General features: G+C 40.0%; 1 protein-coding gene across 1 annotated transcript in view; it reads right to left on the minus strand.

Moving 5' to 3' along the window:
• Positions 1 to 376: 376 nt before the first annotated feature.
• The window catches only part of CDON (cell adhesion associated, oncogene regulated), a 101414-nt gene continuing 83565 nt past the window's right edge, over positions 377 to 18225 (minus strand). The window contains exons 17-20 of the mRNA XM_025358456.1: positions 17715 to 17995; positions 14959 to 15038; positions 1510 to 1853; positions 377 to 966 (exon numbers count right to left, since the gene is read on the minus strand). Of these exons, the coding sequence (XP_025214241.1) occupies positions 803 to 966; positions 1510 to 1853; positions 14959 to 15038; positions 17715 to 17995 (869 nt within the window). The 3' untranslated portion in view covers positions 377 to 802. The remainder of the gene's footprint in view (positions 967 to 1509; positions 1854 to 14958; positions 15039 to 17714; positions 17996 to 18225) is intronic.

Raw genomic sequence — 18225 nt, forward strand, 5'->3', positions numbered from 1 at the left:
AGGTCTGCTATTATAAACATGGGTCACAACTGCAGTTGACTTCAAAGTGTTCTCAGAAAGTCTGGTAATACAGGCTGGGCATGGTGGCTCACGCCTGTAATCCTAGCACTTTGGGAGGCGGAGGCCAGTAGATCACTTGAGGTCAGGAGTTCAAAACCAGCCTGACCAACATGGTGAAACCCTGTCTCTACTAAAAATACAAAACAATTAGCCGGGTGTGGTGGCAGGTGCCTGTATGCCTGTAGTCCCAGCTACTCGGGAGACTGAGGCGGGAGAATTGCTTGAACTCGCAAGGCAGATGTCACAGTGAGCCGAGATGAAGCCATTGCACTCCAGCCTGGATGACAGAGCAAGACTCCATCTCAAAAAAAAAAAAAAAAAAGTCTGAGAATACACTATTAAAAGACCATTTTCTACCTGAAAACCCGGCTGGTGGCAACCTTCAATTGGCCCCTGCATTCCCAGCCAAGAGATGGGACCCTTTGCATGAGGAGCTCTTGCTGTCACTGTAGCTGTTAGAAAACATGGAAGGACCCCTCGGCCCTCCAGGTGACTGAATACTATGCAAAACAAGGTTGTTTCCTACTGAGGGGGAGGAAGGAATGGGGAAGAAAACATTTAAGGCATAAATAATATAAAAGGGCACACATTTTAAGATACATTCATATGACATTACTACTACAAAAAAATAAATAATGATTTTCTCTGATTTGAATTAAGGTCCTTCACACAGTTCACTCCCAGGCCTGTTTTGTGCAGTTACTGGCTTGAAGTCGGAAAATGACTGGTTGTTTGCACATCCTCAGGTTTCCTGGGGCTGCTGAAGGGCCTCTGTCAGACTGTCTGAAGGAATGCCAGGCGGAGACCACGTTGTCTTTTCAGCACAGCCCTCTGGGACAGGTGGCAAAATAAGAGCATTCCAACTTACAATGTTGTTCTCTGTTTCTGAATGGGCACAGCTGTCTTCTGAAACACAGAAAGGTTTGGGAGCATTATCAAATGATAAAGGTGGATTTTTACAAAGCAGTCTAAAAACTTCTTCACACTTTGAGCCATGAAGAAAGAAAAACAAGCGCAAGTAGAACCTGGTTTGTGTTTGAATTTGAGGGAGACAGAAGGTTTAAAAGGTTTAAATAAAGTTGAACTCTCATGAGTAGCTATACAATTCACCTGAGGATTAAAGCAACCCCTTAAAAGCCCTGCAATAACCATCTGAAAGAAAGGTTACCACTCCAGAACCAACTCATATCAAAAAGGGGCTCATGTTCACAAAATGCATTCTTCCACCACGTCTTCTGTTATCCTATGAATGAAATCAAAGCCTATTTCCAAATAGATTTTCCCAAGTGTGATGGGATTGACAGCCTGAGATGAAGGACATGAGTAATAACAGAATTTCAAAGAATCCTTTAACTCGAGTCCTATCTTTTCTTGAAGGACCCAGCACCCCACCCAGTCTCCCAAGAACTATGTAAACTAATCATAGAGGGGAAACTCTGAAAGCATCACCTTCCCATACACAGCTCTTAGCTAACTGAAGACGATCTGGAATCCCAAGGTTGATCATGCCTTCCTGACCTCTGCTGAACTCTGCTGGATCTTCTGCGCGATCAGAGCTGACGTCATTTACAATGTCCTGACAGCAGGTACGCTGAGTAGGGACTGGTTCCACATTGTCCTTGACGCTCTCCTCAGGCAACTGACCACAATCAGGGACTGCAGAAGCCAGGCATACAGGCACCTTCATGTGACTGAGGGGCTTCATTTCCAAACCATCCTGAGGATAAGGTGCTACTACAGGGACCACAGGGAGAGGGCTGCTGCTGAAAGTGCTGTTGGTTTTGGTGAAACACCTGCAGAGTTTAAACCAAAAGAAACAGAATTGTGTCTAGAGGAACTAATAATTAAAATAAGCCTATTCTGAAATATCATTTGGTATTCTGTATTCACAGACTCTTAAGACTGATGCTTAAAAACAACTAAATGATTCATCATGATCTGAAATCCTGAGAATTTGAAAATGATAGTGAAAGTGCCACACAACAGGAGAATACATCCAAAGAAGACTTAAGAATGCATCCTTATACAATGTCCGAGCACACAGGCTTCCTTTGTCTTAGTCTACTGTCAGAAGTCATCTACTTCATTATTAACTGGCTCCCAAAAGTAGCACCCAGAAGGAAAAGGCCATTAGCTACTGGGAAGAATGAGGGAATGAAAGAGGAAGACGAGGACAGGAAGCTAAGAAATGTATGGCCACATGAAAGAAATGACCTTAGGAAAGTTAACCAAAAACACACTGCTTTGAAATCAGATGATATGTTCCCCCTCATTCTTGGAGGAAGCACTAAGGATTAGACATTCAAAATCCAGGAATTTTTAATTTTTCAACTTTTTTCTTCACAGAATTAATTACTGGAATTTATTACCACGGAGCATTTCACATCAGTTCTGCTCTACTTTTAATTCTTGCCTTTACCTACAATGTGCATTTTAATTTTTTTCTTTCTGTTCTTCAGACTGGACAATTTCTACTGATCTATCTTCTTGTCCGTTCACTTTTTCCTCTGTTGTCTCCAATAGCTGTTAAGCTCATCTAGTAAATTTTCCATTTTAGTTATTGAGCTCTTTAGCTCTGGAATTTCCATTTGGTCTTTTGTATAGGCTCTGTTTATCGGTTAAATTCCCTATAAGTTCATTTATTATGTGTATACCTTCCTTTAAGTCCTTGAACATATTTATAATGGCTGCTTAAAGTCATTATCTGCTAATTGTGACACCTGGGTCATCTCAGAGTCTGTTTCTATTGACTTTTTTTCCCCCTTAATTATCACATTTTCCTGTTTCTTCACATGTATAGTAATTTTTTTTAAACTGGATTTTCCTTTTAATTTTCTGGTTGCTCTGTTGGCATCAAACTCAGTGCTCTGATAGCTTCTGCTTGCATCCTTGCCCCGAGATTGGAGAACGCTTTCAGACAAAAACCCATAAACTCATAAATCTCACATATTTTATTACAAGGGTAGACTCTTATTGTTTCTGCCTCCTTCTGTTTATTCTCCAATAATTTCAAGTAATCCAGATTTTATCATTATTATCTGTTGATGATCAAGCTATTCCAACATTCTGGAAGTTGGAGCCTCAGAGACATTTTTTTCCCTAAAATTGGGAGTAAGAAAAGTCTGGAGATGACACTGCACTGGGCTTTGATTTGGACATGTTAGGTAGGAAACACATAGGACTGACCAGTAGTATCCTGAAGCTAGATAATGTTAGGCAATGAAGATAAGAATTATTTGGATTTGCATCCTTTAAACATGGGCTGATATGTTTCTGGGGCAAAGAAAAATCAGTAAAAGTCTAATCAACTGTTGCTAGCAGTTACACTGGTTCAAGTTATTGGAAATACCAAATCTTAAGCATGAAGACAGATATAAACCTGAAAGAGAATAAGATATCTGCCAGTAAACCAAATCTTTAAATAACTCCAACTTTAATTTCAAATAGAGAAATATACTCACTATATAGATAATTAAATTCAGAGACCAGTCACCTGGTAAGTAAGGTAAGACAAGTATTCATCTGTGCAGAATAATTATCTAATATGACTCTAATTTTAATGCTTAATTCTATAGCAAAAAAAAAAAAAAAAGCCTAATTTAGATATAGCCTATGTGTTTCCACACATGTCTTCAGTGAATAAACAGTGAAGAAAACCCTGGTGCGGAAGCACGTTAACTGGAGCCACAATCAGAGCACTGGTCTAGAAGTGTCATGACTGCAGAAGAGTAGGGGATTCCTGACTTATTCTCTCGTCTATTTTATTCAACCCTGAACTGATAAAAAATGTTTCTGGATGCTGGCAAAGGTGAGCACTAATCTGAAAGCCACTTAAAAATGCCCATGTGATCAGTGTCTTTCTTTCCTGCATTTTGTCATTAGTCTCCCAATACTCAGGGAACCCTCAAGTCCCCCTGAATGTATTCAATGCATGGAATCTACAGACTCTAAACAGGGTGAAATGTGGGGCAAGGTCGGGCGCGGGGGGAGAAAAGCCTTTGTGAATTTGAACTACTACTGAGAATTTAATGATTATCCATCTATATAAATAACCTTATCTGAAAGAACCCTTTATTGAGAAAGCATTTGCTAAATACCTTCCATAGGTTAGACACCGTGGTAGGCACTGAAAGAGTGAAGAGTGAAGCAGAAAGACAGTAGAGAGGGCTTTTATAAAGACTGAAACTCAGGACCAAATCATGTCAATCCCAGAATGACTTAAAGTGATCTGGCCCTTGTCCAACTGCCTGCCAAAGGCAGAAGGAAATCCTTTCTAGAGGGGGAAAACATCTTCCAGAAACTCTGCAAGTTTGTATATCTGATGTCTAAAATTCAATAAAAAGTACAGGGCACATCAGGAGGCAACAACAAGAGAAAAACAAGTGACGTGGATAGTGAGTTAGCAAAGACTTTAAAACCTGGATGAATACATTCAATAAAGTAGACGACAATCATTTTAACAGAGAACTAGAATCTAATATTAATAATCACTTGGAAATTCTGAAATTAAATGTAGAGTAACTGAAATTTAAGAACTCAACACGTGGGGATAAGAGCGAGCTGGGCACAGGCGAACAGAGGATTGTTGATCATGAAGCACATCGGTTCCCACGACAAAGGATGGAAAATATGAAAACAGCTGAAGGAACACAGGAGGCACTGCATGGCAAAAAACTCTATGTATAACTGGAGTCTCTCTGCAGGGGAAAAAGAGAGAATGCAACAGAAGCCGCACTGGAGACATAGAGGCTAAGAGTTTTCTAAGCCTGATGAAAGCTCAAGCTGCAGACCCAAGCTCTGTGGATCCTAAGCAGAATAAATACAAAGAAAATTACACCTATCAATGCCAATAATTAAATGGGTAGAAGCAACATACACAGACAAAATCAAAAAAGCAGCCGGAAGAAAAAGACGTATTACCTTGAAAGGGAACAACAATAGCTGTATAGATTATTTTTCAACAGTAATGACGGAAGCAATAAAGTAACAGAATAATGTCTTTAAAATACAGACAGACAGTAACTGCCAATCTAGAATTCAATAAGCGGTTAAAAAAAAAAAGAAAAAAAATCCTTCAAAAAGGAAGACAAATCAAAGATATTCTTTGACAAAAAAGCTGGGAAACTCTGTCACCTTCAGTCTTGAACTATAAGAAATTCAAGTTGAAGGACAATGACTAGCAACAGATTTTTTTAAAAAAAGGAAATACAGAAAGGAATGAATAGCAACAAAAAAAGGAAACCAGGGAATTCTGAATAAATATGGATTGCAAAAGCAGTAATTTTAACGTCTTAGAGGATTTTAAGTATTTTTAGAATACAAATGATGAAAATAACACAAAACATTAGCGGGGGAAATGGAGTTAAAATGTTTTAAAGTATTTGTATTGTCTGAAAAGTAGTAAAAAGTCCCAATTCACATTAAACTCTAACTAATGTCATAATGGCTGGCACCAAGCACATAGAAAATGACACACAATAGGACCTCAAAAATGTTTTTTAAAAATGATAAACATTAGAACACCAGACTGGTTCCTTTTTTAATTATCAGGGAGCAACAATTAAACTAATAGTCAAAGTACCTTATAGCAGCCCATGCCCAACAGTAAGATAGACACATATATTAAAGTGAGAATGAATGGATACACTTTGAGTTTTTGTATCACGATAGTAGTTATTTCTGTCCTAGTTCAATACTGATTCTGGGATCTGTAAGGTTCTTCTATTATCTGTCAGCTTCAAAGTTGTCTGACTTACACTTCAGTCTCCTGGAGTAAAGGCAATGACAGTTCTCGGTGTCAGATGCCTTAGGACACACAGTACAGTCAGGTACTTAATGAAATACCTCAACAGTGATGGCCTAAAATGTACTAAGTGATCTTCTGCCTTGATGTCGCATTGCTCTGCAAGAATCTGGAGGTAGCTGGGCGCGGTGGCTCAAGCCTGTAATCCCAGCACTTTGGGAGGCTGAGACGGGCAGATCATGAGGTCAGGAGATCGAGACCATCCTGGCTAACACGGTGAAATCCCGTCTCTACTAAAAAATACAAAAAACTAGCTGGGCAAGGTGGCAGGCGCCTGTAGTCCCAGCTACTCGAGAGGCTGAGGCAGGAGAATGGCCTGAACCCAGGAGGCGGAGCTTGCAGTGAGCTGAGATCTGGCCACTGCACTCCAGCCTGGGCGACAGAGCAAGACTCCGTCTCAGAAAAAAAAAAAACAAAAACAAAAAAACCAAGAATCTGGAGGTAATAAAAAGCTACTAGAAACCTGTATTTTCTTTATGGGTCTCACTCTGTTGCCCAGGCTGGGCATGATCATGGCTCACTGCACCCCTGACCTCCCTGGCTCATGTGATCCTCCCACCTCAGTCTCCAGAGTAGCTGAGGCTACGAGAATAGGGCACTTCCCACATTCTAGGCAGAGGCTAGTCCCAGTATATTCTTCCTGATTGCATCAGACTCAATCAGACTACAGACATGTGCTACCATTCCTGAAAAATTTTTTAATTTTTTTTTTGTAGAGATGGGGTCTCATTATGTTGCCCAGGCTGATCTTGAACTTCTAGGCTCAGGCAATTCTCTTACCTCAGCCTCCTAAAGTGCTAGAATTACAAGTGTGGGCCACCATGCCTGGCTAAAACCTGTATTTTAAAAATGTAGAAGTATCAGATCAGAAAGAAAAGTTTTCATTTAAGAGAAGTAAAATTAAAATGTAGGAAAAAAACACACACACACATATTTGCCGGAATTTGAAAACCTAGGACAGCTCCCTACAAAATATTAGAAATTAATAACTTGTTTATATAGATCGAACTTGAATGAACTCATAATGTTGATATAACAAAATAATGATGACTCGCCAGACAATGAGATGCCCTTAAAGCCTCTGGCTTCCTTCCGTTTAATTTATTTTTTTCTGCTCTTTAATTTAAAGCCAAGTTACAGAATGAGATTTTTTTTAATGACGTCTAAAAGGCAGACTAACAGTTTGTAAACTACTTTTGTCAGAGTGACAGTGAAGTTTTATGGGTGGGGCAGGAGTGGAGGAGCGGGCCAGACAGAGGCACATGGGCCAACCACAAGTGTGGTCATCAGCGTGTCGACACAGGCTTTATGTGCTGGGCGCTAACAAGCGTATGAAATACACAAACTCCTTAAAGAAATTACAGATATTTAGCAAGAGAGAAGTATAATTTCCTATTACCTACTCTTTAGCATCTGTTTTTCAGAGAACTAAAACAGGAAATCATAGTAGTGTTTACTTTATTCTGAACTATGACCCTCAATTACTAGAGTGGTGTTGACAGTAACATACTTGGGAGTTAGATTTGTAAAGCAACTGTAACCTGAGTTTCAGCATAAACCACATTGATTTAAAATTTTCTAGTACACTGAATCTTAACTCATAATCATCAGTAATTAACCAATTAGCTAACCAAATGTAAATAATTCAGTTACATTACTTTTAGTTCAATTCCGGATGTCTACATGTGTCAGCACAAAAAATGGCTTTAACTAGGGGTTACATGTTGAAATACAGGCATAAAGAACATCATCTGCTAAAAAGGAATATAGTCTGTTCTGAATATAACCAGATATGATATGTGAAAACTATTATTATTATTATTATTAGTGACATGAAGTTTTGCTCTTGTTGCCCAGGCTGGAGTGCAATGGTGTGATCTTGGCTCACCACAACCTCTGCCTCCCGGGTCAAGTGATTCTCCTGCCTCAGCCTCCCGAGTAGCTGGGATTACAGGCACGCGCCACCACACCTGGCTAATTTTTTATTTTAAGTAGAGACAGGGTTTCTCCATTGTTGGTCAGGTTGGTCTTGAACTCCCGACCTCAGGTGATCCGCCCACCTTAGTCTCCCAAAGTGCCGGGATTACAGGCACGAGCCACCATGCCTGGCCCGTGAAAAGTATTATTTTACTAATAGTGCTTTAGTTAACATTTCCAAAGCAATTAGATGATCACAAAAATCCTATCTGTACCTATGCAAACTTAAGAGACAAATCTAAAGTAGTAAATAAGAAGACAGGACAAATGTCTGCAAACATATGACATTCAATAAAATGCTCTCACAATGCACATTTTACAGTTTATATAATGCAAATAGTTTGTCACTTCACTCTCTTAGGCTTTTCAAATGGTCTTTCAAATGTAGTTATTACTGGCATAAGGTGGAATAAAAGTTTTTACTGAGTTGTCTCTAGCTCAATGAAACTACTTTGTTCAATCTTAAGTTTAAAAACATTGAGTAAATGGAGCTCTATGCATCTTGCCACATACAGAAATCTAAGCTGTTCTGTAAAACCTCAGGTGGTCTGGGACCTGTTAGTTTACTAAGATAACTTTTAGTAAAACAGGAAAGGCCTGTCTGACCAATCTGTAAGATAGGAAAATTACTCTATTGTGGTGTCACAAAAAACAATAAAGTATTCTTTAAGCAACACTCTAAATAGCACAGACTAGGAAATAAAAGATTGGAAGAGTAGGGTAGGATTGTGCTTGGAAGAATAAGGTGCTTTAGTAGCTGACTAAACATATTTTGGATATTCTTGTAAAACTATACAGCACCTCTGAAATATTTTCTAGAACATATCCAAAATATTCCACTTTTGCTTACACAGTTTAATATTTGTGAAGCATGATTATGTACAGAATTACTTTGATTAGATGATTATATAATTTTTGCATTAAGTTTCCTCTTTTGTTTATGCCTAGAGGGAAAGAACTATCTGTGAATCTCCTGGATGTGTGATACTTATTCTCATGCATGTATTCTTGGGACTTCTGAAATAGTTACATCTTGGTGGTAGTTTATGTTTTTTTTTATTTTTATTTTTTTTGAGACAGAGTCTCGCTCTGTCGCCAGGCTGGAGTGCAATGGCGCGATCGCGGCTCACCGCAACCTCTGCCTCAGGGGTTCAAGCAATTCTCCTGCCTCAGTCTCCAGAGTAGCTGAGATTACAGGCACGCACCACCACACCCGGCTGATTTTTGTATTTTTAGTAGAGATGGGGTTTCACCATGTTGGTCAGGCTGGTTTCGAATTCCTGACCTCGTGATCTGCCTGCTTCAGCCTCCCAAAGTGCTGGGATTACAGGTGTGAGACATCGCAGCCGGCTGGTAGTTTATCTTAAAATTCCACTCACCTCTGCTGTTTCCACTTGTCACTGTGCCATTTTGCTGACCCAGCTCTTATTTTCGGGAGCTTATCAGTTACTACCTAAAGAACCCTGAAAATGTGGCACATATACACCATGGAATACTATGCAGCCATAAAAAAGGATGAGTTCGTGTCCTTTGTAGGGACATGGTTGCAGCTGGAAACCATCATTTTCAGCAAACTATCGCAAGAACAGAAAACCAAGCACCATGTTCTCACTCATAGGTGGGAAATGAACAATGAGATCACTTGGATACAGGAAGGGGAACATCACACACTGGGGCCTATTGTGGAGAATGGGGACGGGCGAGGGATAGCATTAGGAGATATAGCTAATGTAAACGACGAGTTAATGGGTGCAGCACACCAACATGGCACATGTATACATATGTAACAAACCTGCACATTGTGCACATGTACCCTAGAACTTAAAGTATAATAATAATAAAACAAATAAATCAATAAAATAAAATAAAAAGAACCCTGAAGGCACCGCTCCAGGCCACAGCTGTCTTGCCTTGTCACTGTCTGCTCTGTTGGACGCTGCGAGGACTGCAGCATTAGAGTGGGAGTTTCTTTTTGGGAATTAATTTATCAGCAGCCGTCACATAAAACATGACAGTAAATGCTGAGTGACAACAAATGACTGAGTGTATTCCTGAACATGCCAAGTTGACAGACACACACGAGCTTATAAAGAAAGACAAAAAGCTGGACTCCCTGACTTCCTGACAACAGGCCCTAGGTCTCCATCTTAGAAGTAGGAGACAGATTTGGGGAGATACATAACTTCCCCAAAAGGAAGGTACTGATCGATTTTTTTTTTTTTTTGGTTGAGACGGAGTCTGGCTCTGCCGCCCAGGCTGGAGTGCAGTGGCCGGATCTCAGCTCACTGCAAGCTCCGCCTCCCGGGTTTACGCCATTCTCCTGCCTCAGCCTCCCCAGTAGCTGGGACTACAGGCGCCCGCCACCTCGCCCGGCTAGTTTTTTGTATTTTTTAGTAGAGACGGGGTTTCACCATGTTAGCCAGGATGGTCTCGATCTCCTGACCTCGTGATCCGCCCGTCTCGGCCTCCCAAAGTGCTGGGATTACAGGCTTGAGCCACCGTGTCCGGCGGTACTGATCAATTTTTAAACTTCAACACAGCACTCTGAATTTCTTAGGGAAATAGGGAGATGACCATAGATGGAAGAGAAGCTGAATGCACGTTTTCTGCTGGAAGAAAAAGCTCGGGTGAACTGGACAACTTGTTGTTTTCATACTTAGCAAACCAACTGGGTAGATCAAACCTTAGGCCTGAAAGAACTACTATTATAATTAATGTTCTCATATTCATCTCTACATTTTTTTGTCATCAGAGGACATCTGACATCCACGGAGGGTTTCAGGTTGGCGAAAGAGCATTCCCAAATCCAAGACACAGACTTTTAAGGTTGTCAATATATAAAACTCAGAAGTCATCTGTAGTATCTTTGTTCTCTAAAGCACTGTTCCCAATCGTTTTACTACTTCTCTTGACTATCAGCCATGTAACTTGTACTGTTTTTCCCAGATGAATTATGTAATTTTTCCAAGCTGATTTTTGCTGGGAGACTTCCTGTCCATCTCCAGTCTCTCTAAGACTCTTAATTTCTCATTCCTTCCTGATGGGACCTCTCAGTTTGTTCATCTGTGAATTTCATCAGTGTCCCCTCTACTCTCTCTTACAAATTATCAAGGCTGATGTTAAAAAAGACCAGATTTAATGTCAATCCCTTTCCATTAAACTAGCCAAGCAACTAAGAAGCCACATTTGATTACATATACAGAGCTGCATTACTGCCTTTTGAATTCAGGAGAGGAGAAGAGAAGGGTAGAAAGCTTTTGATGTTTTTTGATTAAAATCCATTTAACTCTTGAAATGCCCAAACAGCACAAGGATTTCTTGATTAGGTCTCTGGTGTAAGGAACTGGCTCTCTGCAAAGCTGCATTAAATATGCTTCTTTCTAGGTGTTCATAGTGAGCTTTACCTATTACTCTTAAAAACTGCAAAGGGGGGCCGGGCGCGGTGGCTCAAGCCTGTAATCCCAGCACTTTGGGAGGCCAAGACGGGCGGATCACGAGGTCAGGAGATTGAGACCATCCTGGCTAACCCGGTGAAACCCCGTCTCTACTAAAAAATACAAAAAACTAGCCGGGCGAGGTGGCGGGCGCCTGTAGTCCCAGCTACTGGGGAGGCTGAGGCAGGAGAATGGCGCAAACCCGGGAGGCGGAGCTTGCAGTGAGCCGAGAGCCAGCCACTGCACTCCAGCCTGGGCGGCAGAGCCAGACTCTGTCTCAAAAAAAAAAAAAAAAAAAAAACTGCAAAGGGGTCAGGCGCGGTAGCTCACGCCTGTAATCTCAGCACATTGGAAGACCGAGGCGGGCAGATCACATGAGGCCAGGAGTTTGAGACTAGCCTAGCCAACATGGCAAAACTCCATCTCTACTAAAAATACAAAAGATTTAGCCAGCCATGGTGGCACATGCCTGTAATTCCAGCTACCAAGGAGGCTGAGGCATGAGAATCGCTTGAACCCAGGAAGCAGCACTGCAGTGAGCCAAGGCTACACCACTGCACTCCAGCCTGGGTATCGGAGTGAGACTCTGTCTCAAAACAACAAAAGAAAACCAAAAGAAACTAAAAAGGATTCAAGGTAATGGAACACAGTGAGGCAAGTGGTCATTTATGGCATGTCACAAGAGCCCCAGAATCAAGAAAAACCTCCCCACAGATCTATATAGTGCCCCCTCCCCTCACCTGTTCTCAACTGCTCATATCATACTCTCATATACATAATAGAGGCAACGTTTTCTCTCCAGAAGGAGAGATAAAAGGGGTCAAGGGTTGGCAATGTCTTGTTTCTTAAAAGCTCACTCTAAGAAATATGTTTAAGTTTACAACGGAGAAGGCAGAGAAAAAAGAACCTGGAGTGGCAGGGCACAGGGCAGGTAAGAGTCCATACAGAAAAGGCCCCACGCAAGACTTCTCCAGTTCTTAGTACCTGTGGAATAAAGAAGGTGAACTGCAGAGGCACCACCAGATCTCAGAGGGCAACTCCCCAGAAGTACACTGTGGGGCAGCAGCTCTTCATCTCCCGCAGTGCTTTCGGCCTCGAAGGCTGCACCCAGACACCTAGACATCACCTTCAACTGCTTCTTCCACTGGCCTCTTCAACCGATTACGTGGTCTTTTCTTTTTTTTAATCTCTCAGACTCATCTCTTTCTAAATCCTAAATCTCTCAGAATTCTTCTTTCTCTCCCTGCAACTATGCTAGTCTACTATTTCTCATGTTTGTTTTGCTTTGTTTGACCGAATAGCCAAAAACCCTATGAGGCCCACTCGACAGCCCTCATATAACTTAACTGAAATCATGCTTCTGTTTATGTTTACACTATTTCAGCTGACATTCAGAAATGCAAGCTCATTCATAGTAACAATGTGGATATTCCAAAAGCATAAACTTACTACGATTTTCTACATTTTGAGAGTAAACCACGTATCATCTACCTTTCAGCGTTCACAGCTTTTTACAAATTTTGTCATTTGTAAGATCTTACGAGGAGATACCTGTTCTCAATTCCAAAGTGAAAAGACTTAAAATCTTTAAATTTAATAATCCAAGTTTTCCAGAGCTGAAGGTAGGTACTTATTGATACTTATCTGTCCAATTAGTAAGTGTCAAAATCATACAGTTGCTCCTGGGAGCCAGGTGGGACACTGGCTAACCTTGGAGGCAATGCAGGCAAGTAAAGACTTGCCCTAAACAGGTAGATTCTCATGAGGAAGAAAATTTAAATCAGGAAGAAAAAGAATCTGGTGTTCCAAGCTGAAGAGAATTCACCTAAATTCCCAGATAACAGTAAAACCCACACACATGAAATGCAGTAAGTCATTAACTTGAAAATTAATAGAAATACAATTGTCCATTGTCTTAAAGGGGAAAAAAAACTATTATAATAAAAACTTTCAAATACTAAAATACTACATACACACGCACATGCGTGCACACACACACCCCCATTACACATACAAATAGCCACAAATCCAAGGTCATTTAAATGGCAGAGGTCATATAAGTCCTTCTAAGGAAATGGGATGTATTCTTGATATTAAGATGATACTTCATCATAAAGACATGATTGGCAGGAAATTGCCAGAGTCTACCATCACATTATGTTGGGAGCAATTTTACATTACCTAGGACAATTTTCCCCTTTTCGGTTAAGGAAATAGCTTCAGAAACATCATGTAAGTTTCACAGGATCACAGGTTTAAGCTATGTCAGAGCCCAGGTCTACTTATTCTTAGACCAGAGATCCCGTCGTTAAACCATTTTATTGTCCAGGGAGAATCAAGATCTGCTGATGACCAAGAACCATAAAAGAAAACACATTATCTTTCTCAACAAAACCGCTTGTAACTAAATCCATCTGATTATTCGCCAGGTACATGAACCACCTTTACCAGGTCTTTAGCATGTTGCCTAACAAACTATGGTAAAGTCCATGAAAAGCTCAAGACAAAAATGTGGTTTCAATGTGATGAACATTTTCAAAACCAGGGTCATAAACAATTGAGATACGTAACAAGTAAACCTTAGTACATAAAATAAGCAGATGGCTCTTTTATAGACACACTATAAGTAAATGATTAATGGGTTAAGTAAATGATAACAAAAAATCTCCAAGAAGCTTCGTTGCTTTTGTTCTGCAACTCTCAAAACGCAGGCTGAAACAATGTACTTTTAATTCGATGGTTGGCCTGATCCTTCTTCAAGTTCTGGTTTCAATAACTCCCAGAGACAACTCTTAACTGTTAATTCATTTTAAGTATATAGGCCAAACATCATTTCAATAATAAAATATCTAAACTCCCACCCATACGCCAGTTATTTTATGTACTAACTATGATATAATCTTTTTGGTTGTAGAGTTTTAGAACTGAGAAGGAAGGACTTTTGACACCATGTAATTCAATAACAATATTATGTAAAAGAAAGAACTAAGATTTCTGAAACAACTTTAATACAACAAAAAGCTTGGTAATCCTTTGGGATTAATATAGAGATAGTCGGAAGGTGTGCTGAATATCCTGTGTGTTAAATGTACATTGCTCTACATATTTCTATCTTGTTTGAAATATTGTGAGTACACATCACTTTTAAAACTAAAATACAAAATTCAAAGCAAGGTTTTGCTACTTAATCTTCTTAAGATTTTAAGAATTAAAAAAAAACACACTGGCTAATCTGGTAGGAAAATTTCAGTAATATTACTATGAAAAAAACGTTACTATATACAGAGTGTTCCCGCCTCCCCCCAACACTCGGACACACTGTCATTCATCCTCATAACATCCCATAACATAGAGTAGAAAATAAAACGGGAGAAAAGATAAAGTCTTTATAACAGGGAATGACCCTAATTTAAAATTTTCAAAAACATGAAGACTTATAATAGTATTTCTGTGACAAACAGACCCTTTAAGATTGTTTCTATATAGCTAAAGACACCGAGGCACAAAAAGATAAAAATTGGAAAGCAGAGGCAAAAAAATCAGTAATAGCCTTAAATTTAAGACTGCAAATCCTGAACTTTATATCCCAGGTAAAATTCCGAGAACTTCCTTCGCTGAAGGGAAAAATAAAAGGATGCATATGTCTTATTCACAACAGCTTGTGCAGATACATCATTAACGTACCTATTGTTGTTTCGACAGTTTCGGCAGTTAACACACTCCAGAGGGTCAATCTGAGGCACGGCCGTGTACATTCCACCACCCTGGACAGGAAGGAGGGTCAGAGAAAAAGAAAAGAAGAAGGAATGCTGAAGGTGCCCACAGACCAGTAGCCAAATAATCACAAATACACACAAGCCACGTCAACCATAAATGGGCACACGGTATATTCTAACCAAGTCCCAGAGCAATGTCATTGTCAATATCACTGACCCATATTCACAAAGGAGTGAATGAGAGTTCTGCACTATATTAAACTGTATTCCAAAAACTTCACTGCCAGGTTTTTCTATGTATTTCTGTAATAGACAAAAGCAAATATATGAAGGGAAAGGTTTAGTCATTTCCCTTCAAATCTAGTGGGCTCAAAAATACATTATACGTTATAGCCTCTGTTCATTTTTCCTTTCTCGGCAGTCAGGGAAGAATTTCATGTGATGCCAGTTGGAGAAACAGGGTGTAAAACCTGTGTGGATGATGTCACATGATAAACTCATCTTCATTTTCCTGTAATTATTTCGATGAGGTCTGTTCACTTGACAACGCTGAGTTTTAAAGCACGCTACATTTTTCCAGATGGAGGGGATCTGTGGCCAGCAATGACTTGGAGGGGGCGTGTTAATATTTGGATGTTGCTTTTGGCGGAACTGCCCAGCAATTAAGAAAAATGCCCAGATTAACACATACCTCATTGTAAAATGTTCACTTGACAGATAACGATAGCAAGGTTCTTCAAAAATGAAGTTAAAAATTAAACTAGCCTGATAGTCAGAGGCAGAATTCTGCTTTCAGAAGAAAAACAGAACTGAATTTGATACAAGGTGGGAGAGGCTGTCACACTGCACCCAAACCCAAAGCAGGCCTTCAAGGTTAGGAAAAGTTCAGGCAATTGTTTTTCCTAGAATACTTTCCATTGCCATTCATTTCGTAACAGCAGCCAGAATCTCAGCAGACCAAAAGCGCTGAAAATTTCCTTCAGTGTTTCTGACCCAACCAGCAATAGGAATGATTAAGAACATATCAAGAGAAAAGAACTCTCCTATACTATATTCCGTCTGAGAGCAAACCTGAAAGGTTCAGAAAATGAACTTCCCAACCTGCAGGGTAACGTTGTGGGTTAGGGATTCTCTGAATCCCTAAACATGTTAAAGTTAGTGCAATGATTTTTAGGGTCACTAACACTGTTAAAATTTCTTTATTTCCCCCACTCAGAAAAGTAAGAAATCTGATAGTTTAAAATCACAGATAACTTCTGACATTGTACACCAAATGGGGCGCCTATTATTTAAACAGAAATTCATTGTTCAAAAAACCCAAGGTTCTGTGTTCAAACACTAAAGCAAACATTGGCCTTATTTTTCTTCTTATGGAAACAGTGTGTGCTTGTCAAATGTTACTACTCTCTCCTTCAGTTTTCTTGGACAATGGTAGTAGTTTGGACTAGGAATGGTGACCAAAAAAGTTCAGAAGTCTGAATACACGCTGTATCTTTCCACACACAACAACGAAATCATTATTCTCTTTTAGTAATGAGATGCATTAAAGCAAATTAATATTTCTTCCACAAAAGCCAGGTCACACAAAAGCCATTCAATTTCTAGCTTTAAAATATGAGTACACATTAGTTTTGTTCTCCAAATAGATTTTAACAAATCTTTAATAAACTGAAGATGGGGAAAGAAAACCTCTAAGCTTCTTCAAATAGTAGCATGCTGTGGGTCACGGTAAATTTATTTGTAATCAGAACAATGCCAAAAACTGAGTGCTTAATTCGATCAATTAAACACATTATCTATTTGATCAAAAGTAATAGAGATGTGCATCCAAACAATGTCATGAATCAAACTTTCTAATGCAGACAACCCCAGCATAAGTCTAAAATATGCTAGTCATTCTACTCCCATTTCGAAAATTAAACGGTATCAACTAGTTATCTCTGAAATCAGGTTGTCTTAAGGGATTATCACTCTTTGTGGCTAAAGAATACTAACATTGTAAAATGTGAAAAGCTTACCAGCCACAACAACAAAACACATTGGGCAAAAACCAACAAAAGCAGCCCGTGAAAGGTCAGAGGTCACAACCAGTGGCCTGCAGAGACGTTTGGCATGGCCTACAGATGTTTTCAAATTTTGAATTAGGTGCCAGCATGTAAAAATCGGTCAATTTCACCTGGATTTACAGAGGTTTTGAAAAATCAGAAAATCTGGCAACACTGGGCCCTCAGCCCATGACACCTGTAAGTGTCAAACTGCGGCTGCTTCCCAAAGACACAGTCTGTGCTCTCCAGGTGGCCATCGCCTGCAGCGCTACCATCTCACTCCCACGATGTCCTGATCTGCCTGCCTCTTCTCGGCATTTGCATTTTCAAGACCCTGCTCTCAATAAATCAAATTTAAAGTATTTGGTCTAGTCTACGTCCAGTGGTATTTCCATTTCATCTAAAGAACGACTTCCAGTCTGTTCATTGCCGGTATTCCACTTTCAGTGTTTAATAATTTTAAAATGAAACTAAACTGATGAATGTAACTATGACCTGGCAATAGAAAACAACTTACAAAGACTACCCGGGATCAAAGGGCTGCCAGTGATCGATGCTGCTTCCATTCAAGGGAACCTGCGAGGTTTCTATATTGAACAAAGCCCAGCATGCTGTCCCCGTTCTGGTACTTGGCACCCTGAGGGACAGAGGGGTTTTTATTTATAGTTAAGTCTCTTACATTCACTAGATGATGAGGATGTTCGAAATCCACATGCGTCCTGGTTAGAGAGTTGGTGTGCCCAGAGTAAAGCCCTCCATTTAGGCTCCCATTCACGATTCCATTGACTCCGTTGGGGACCTTACGGTGAAGGTGGGAATAGCCACTGCTGAGACCGCCGTTGGTTAGGAAGCCTCCGTGAACATTTCCATTTATCTGACTCGCTCCCGAGAGAGTGGTGTATTCCACCATCTGCCCATTCATATCTGATCCTTGGTAGAGATATCCTGGTGGGTCATATTCTGTTAAAAGAGAACAAAAAAGCCACACACACACACACACACACACACACACACACACACACACAAACACACAAAATAAGACACTAAAAAGGACAATCTTCTTGCTGAGAAGGTCTTACTGATAAAATCTCTAAGAGACTACAAATAGACTAAAATAAAAACATTTGAAAAATGTTCACTTAAAGCCTACTTGTAAGACATAGTTTAATAAAGTTATTGCTATTATTTTC

Source organism: Theropithecus gelada, chromosome 14, assembly GCF_003255815.1.
Source record: "Theropithecus gelada isolate Dixy chromosome 14, Tgel_1.0, whole genome shotgun sequence".
Taxonomy (NCBI): Eukaryota; Metazoa; Chordata; class Mammalia; order Primates; family Cercopithecidae; genus Theropithecus; species Theropithecus gelada.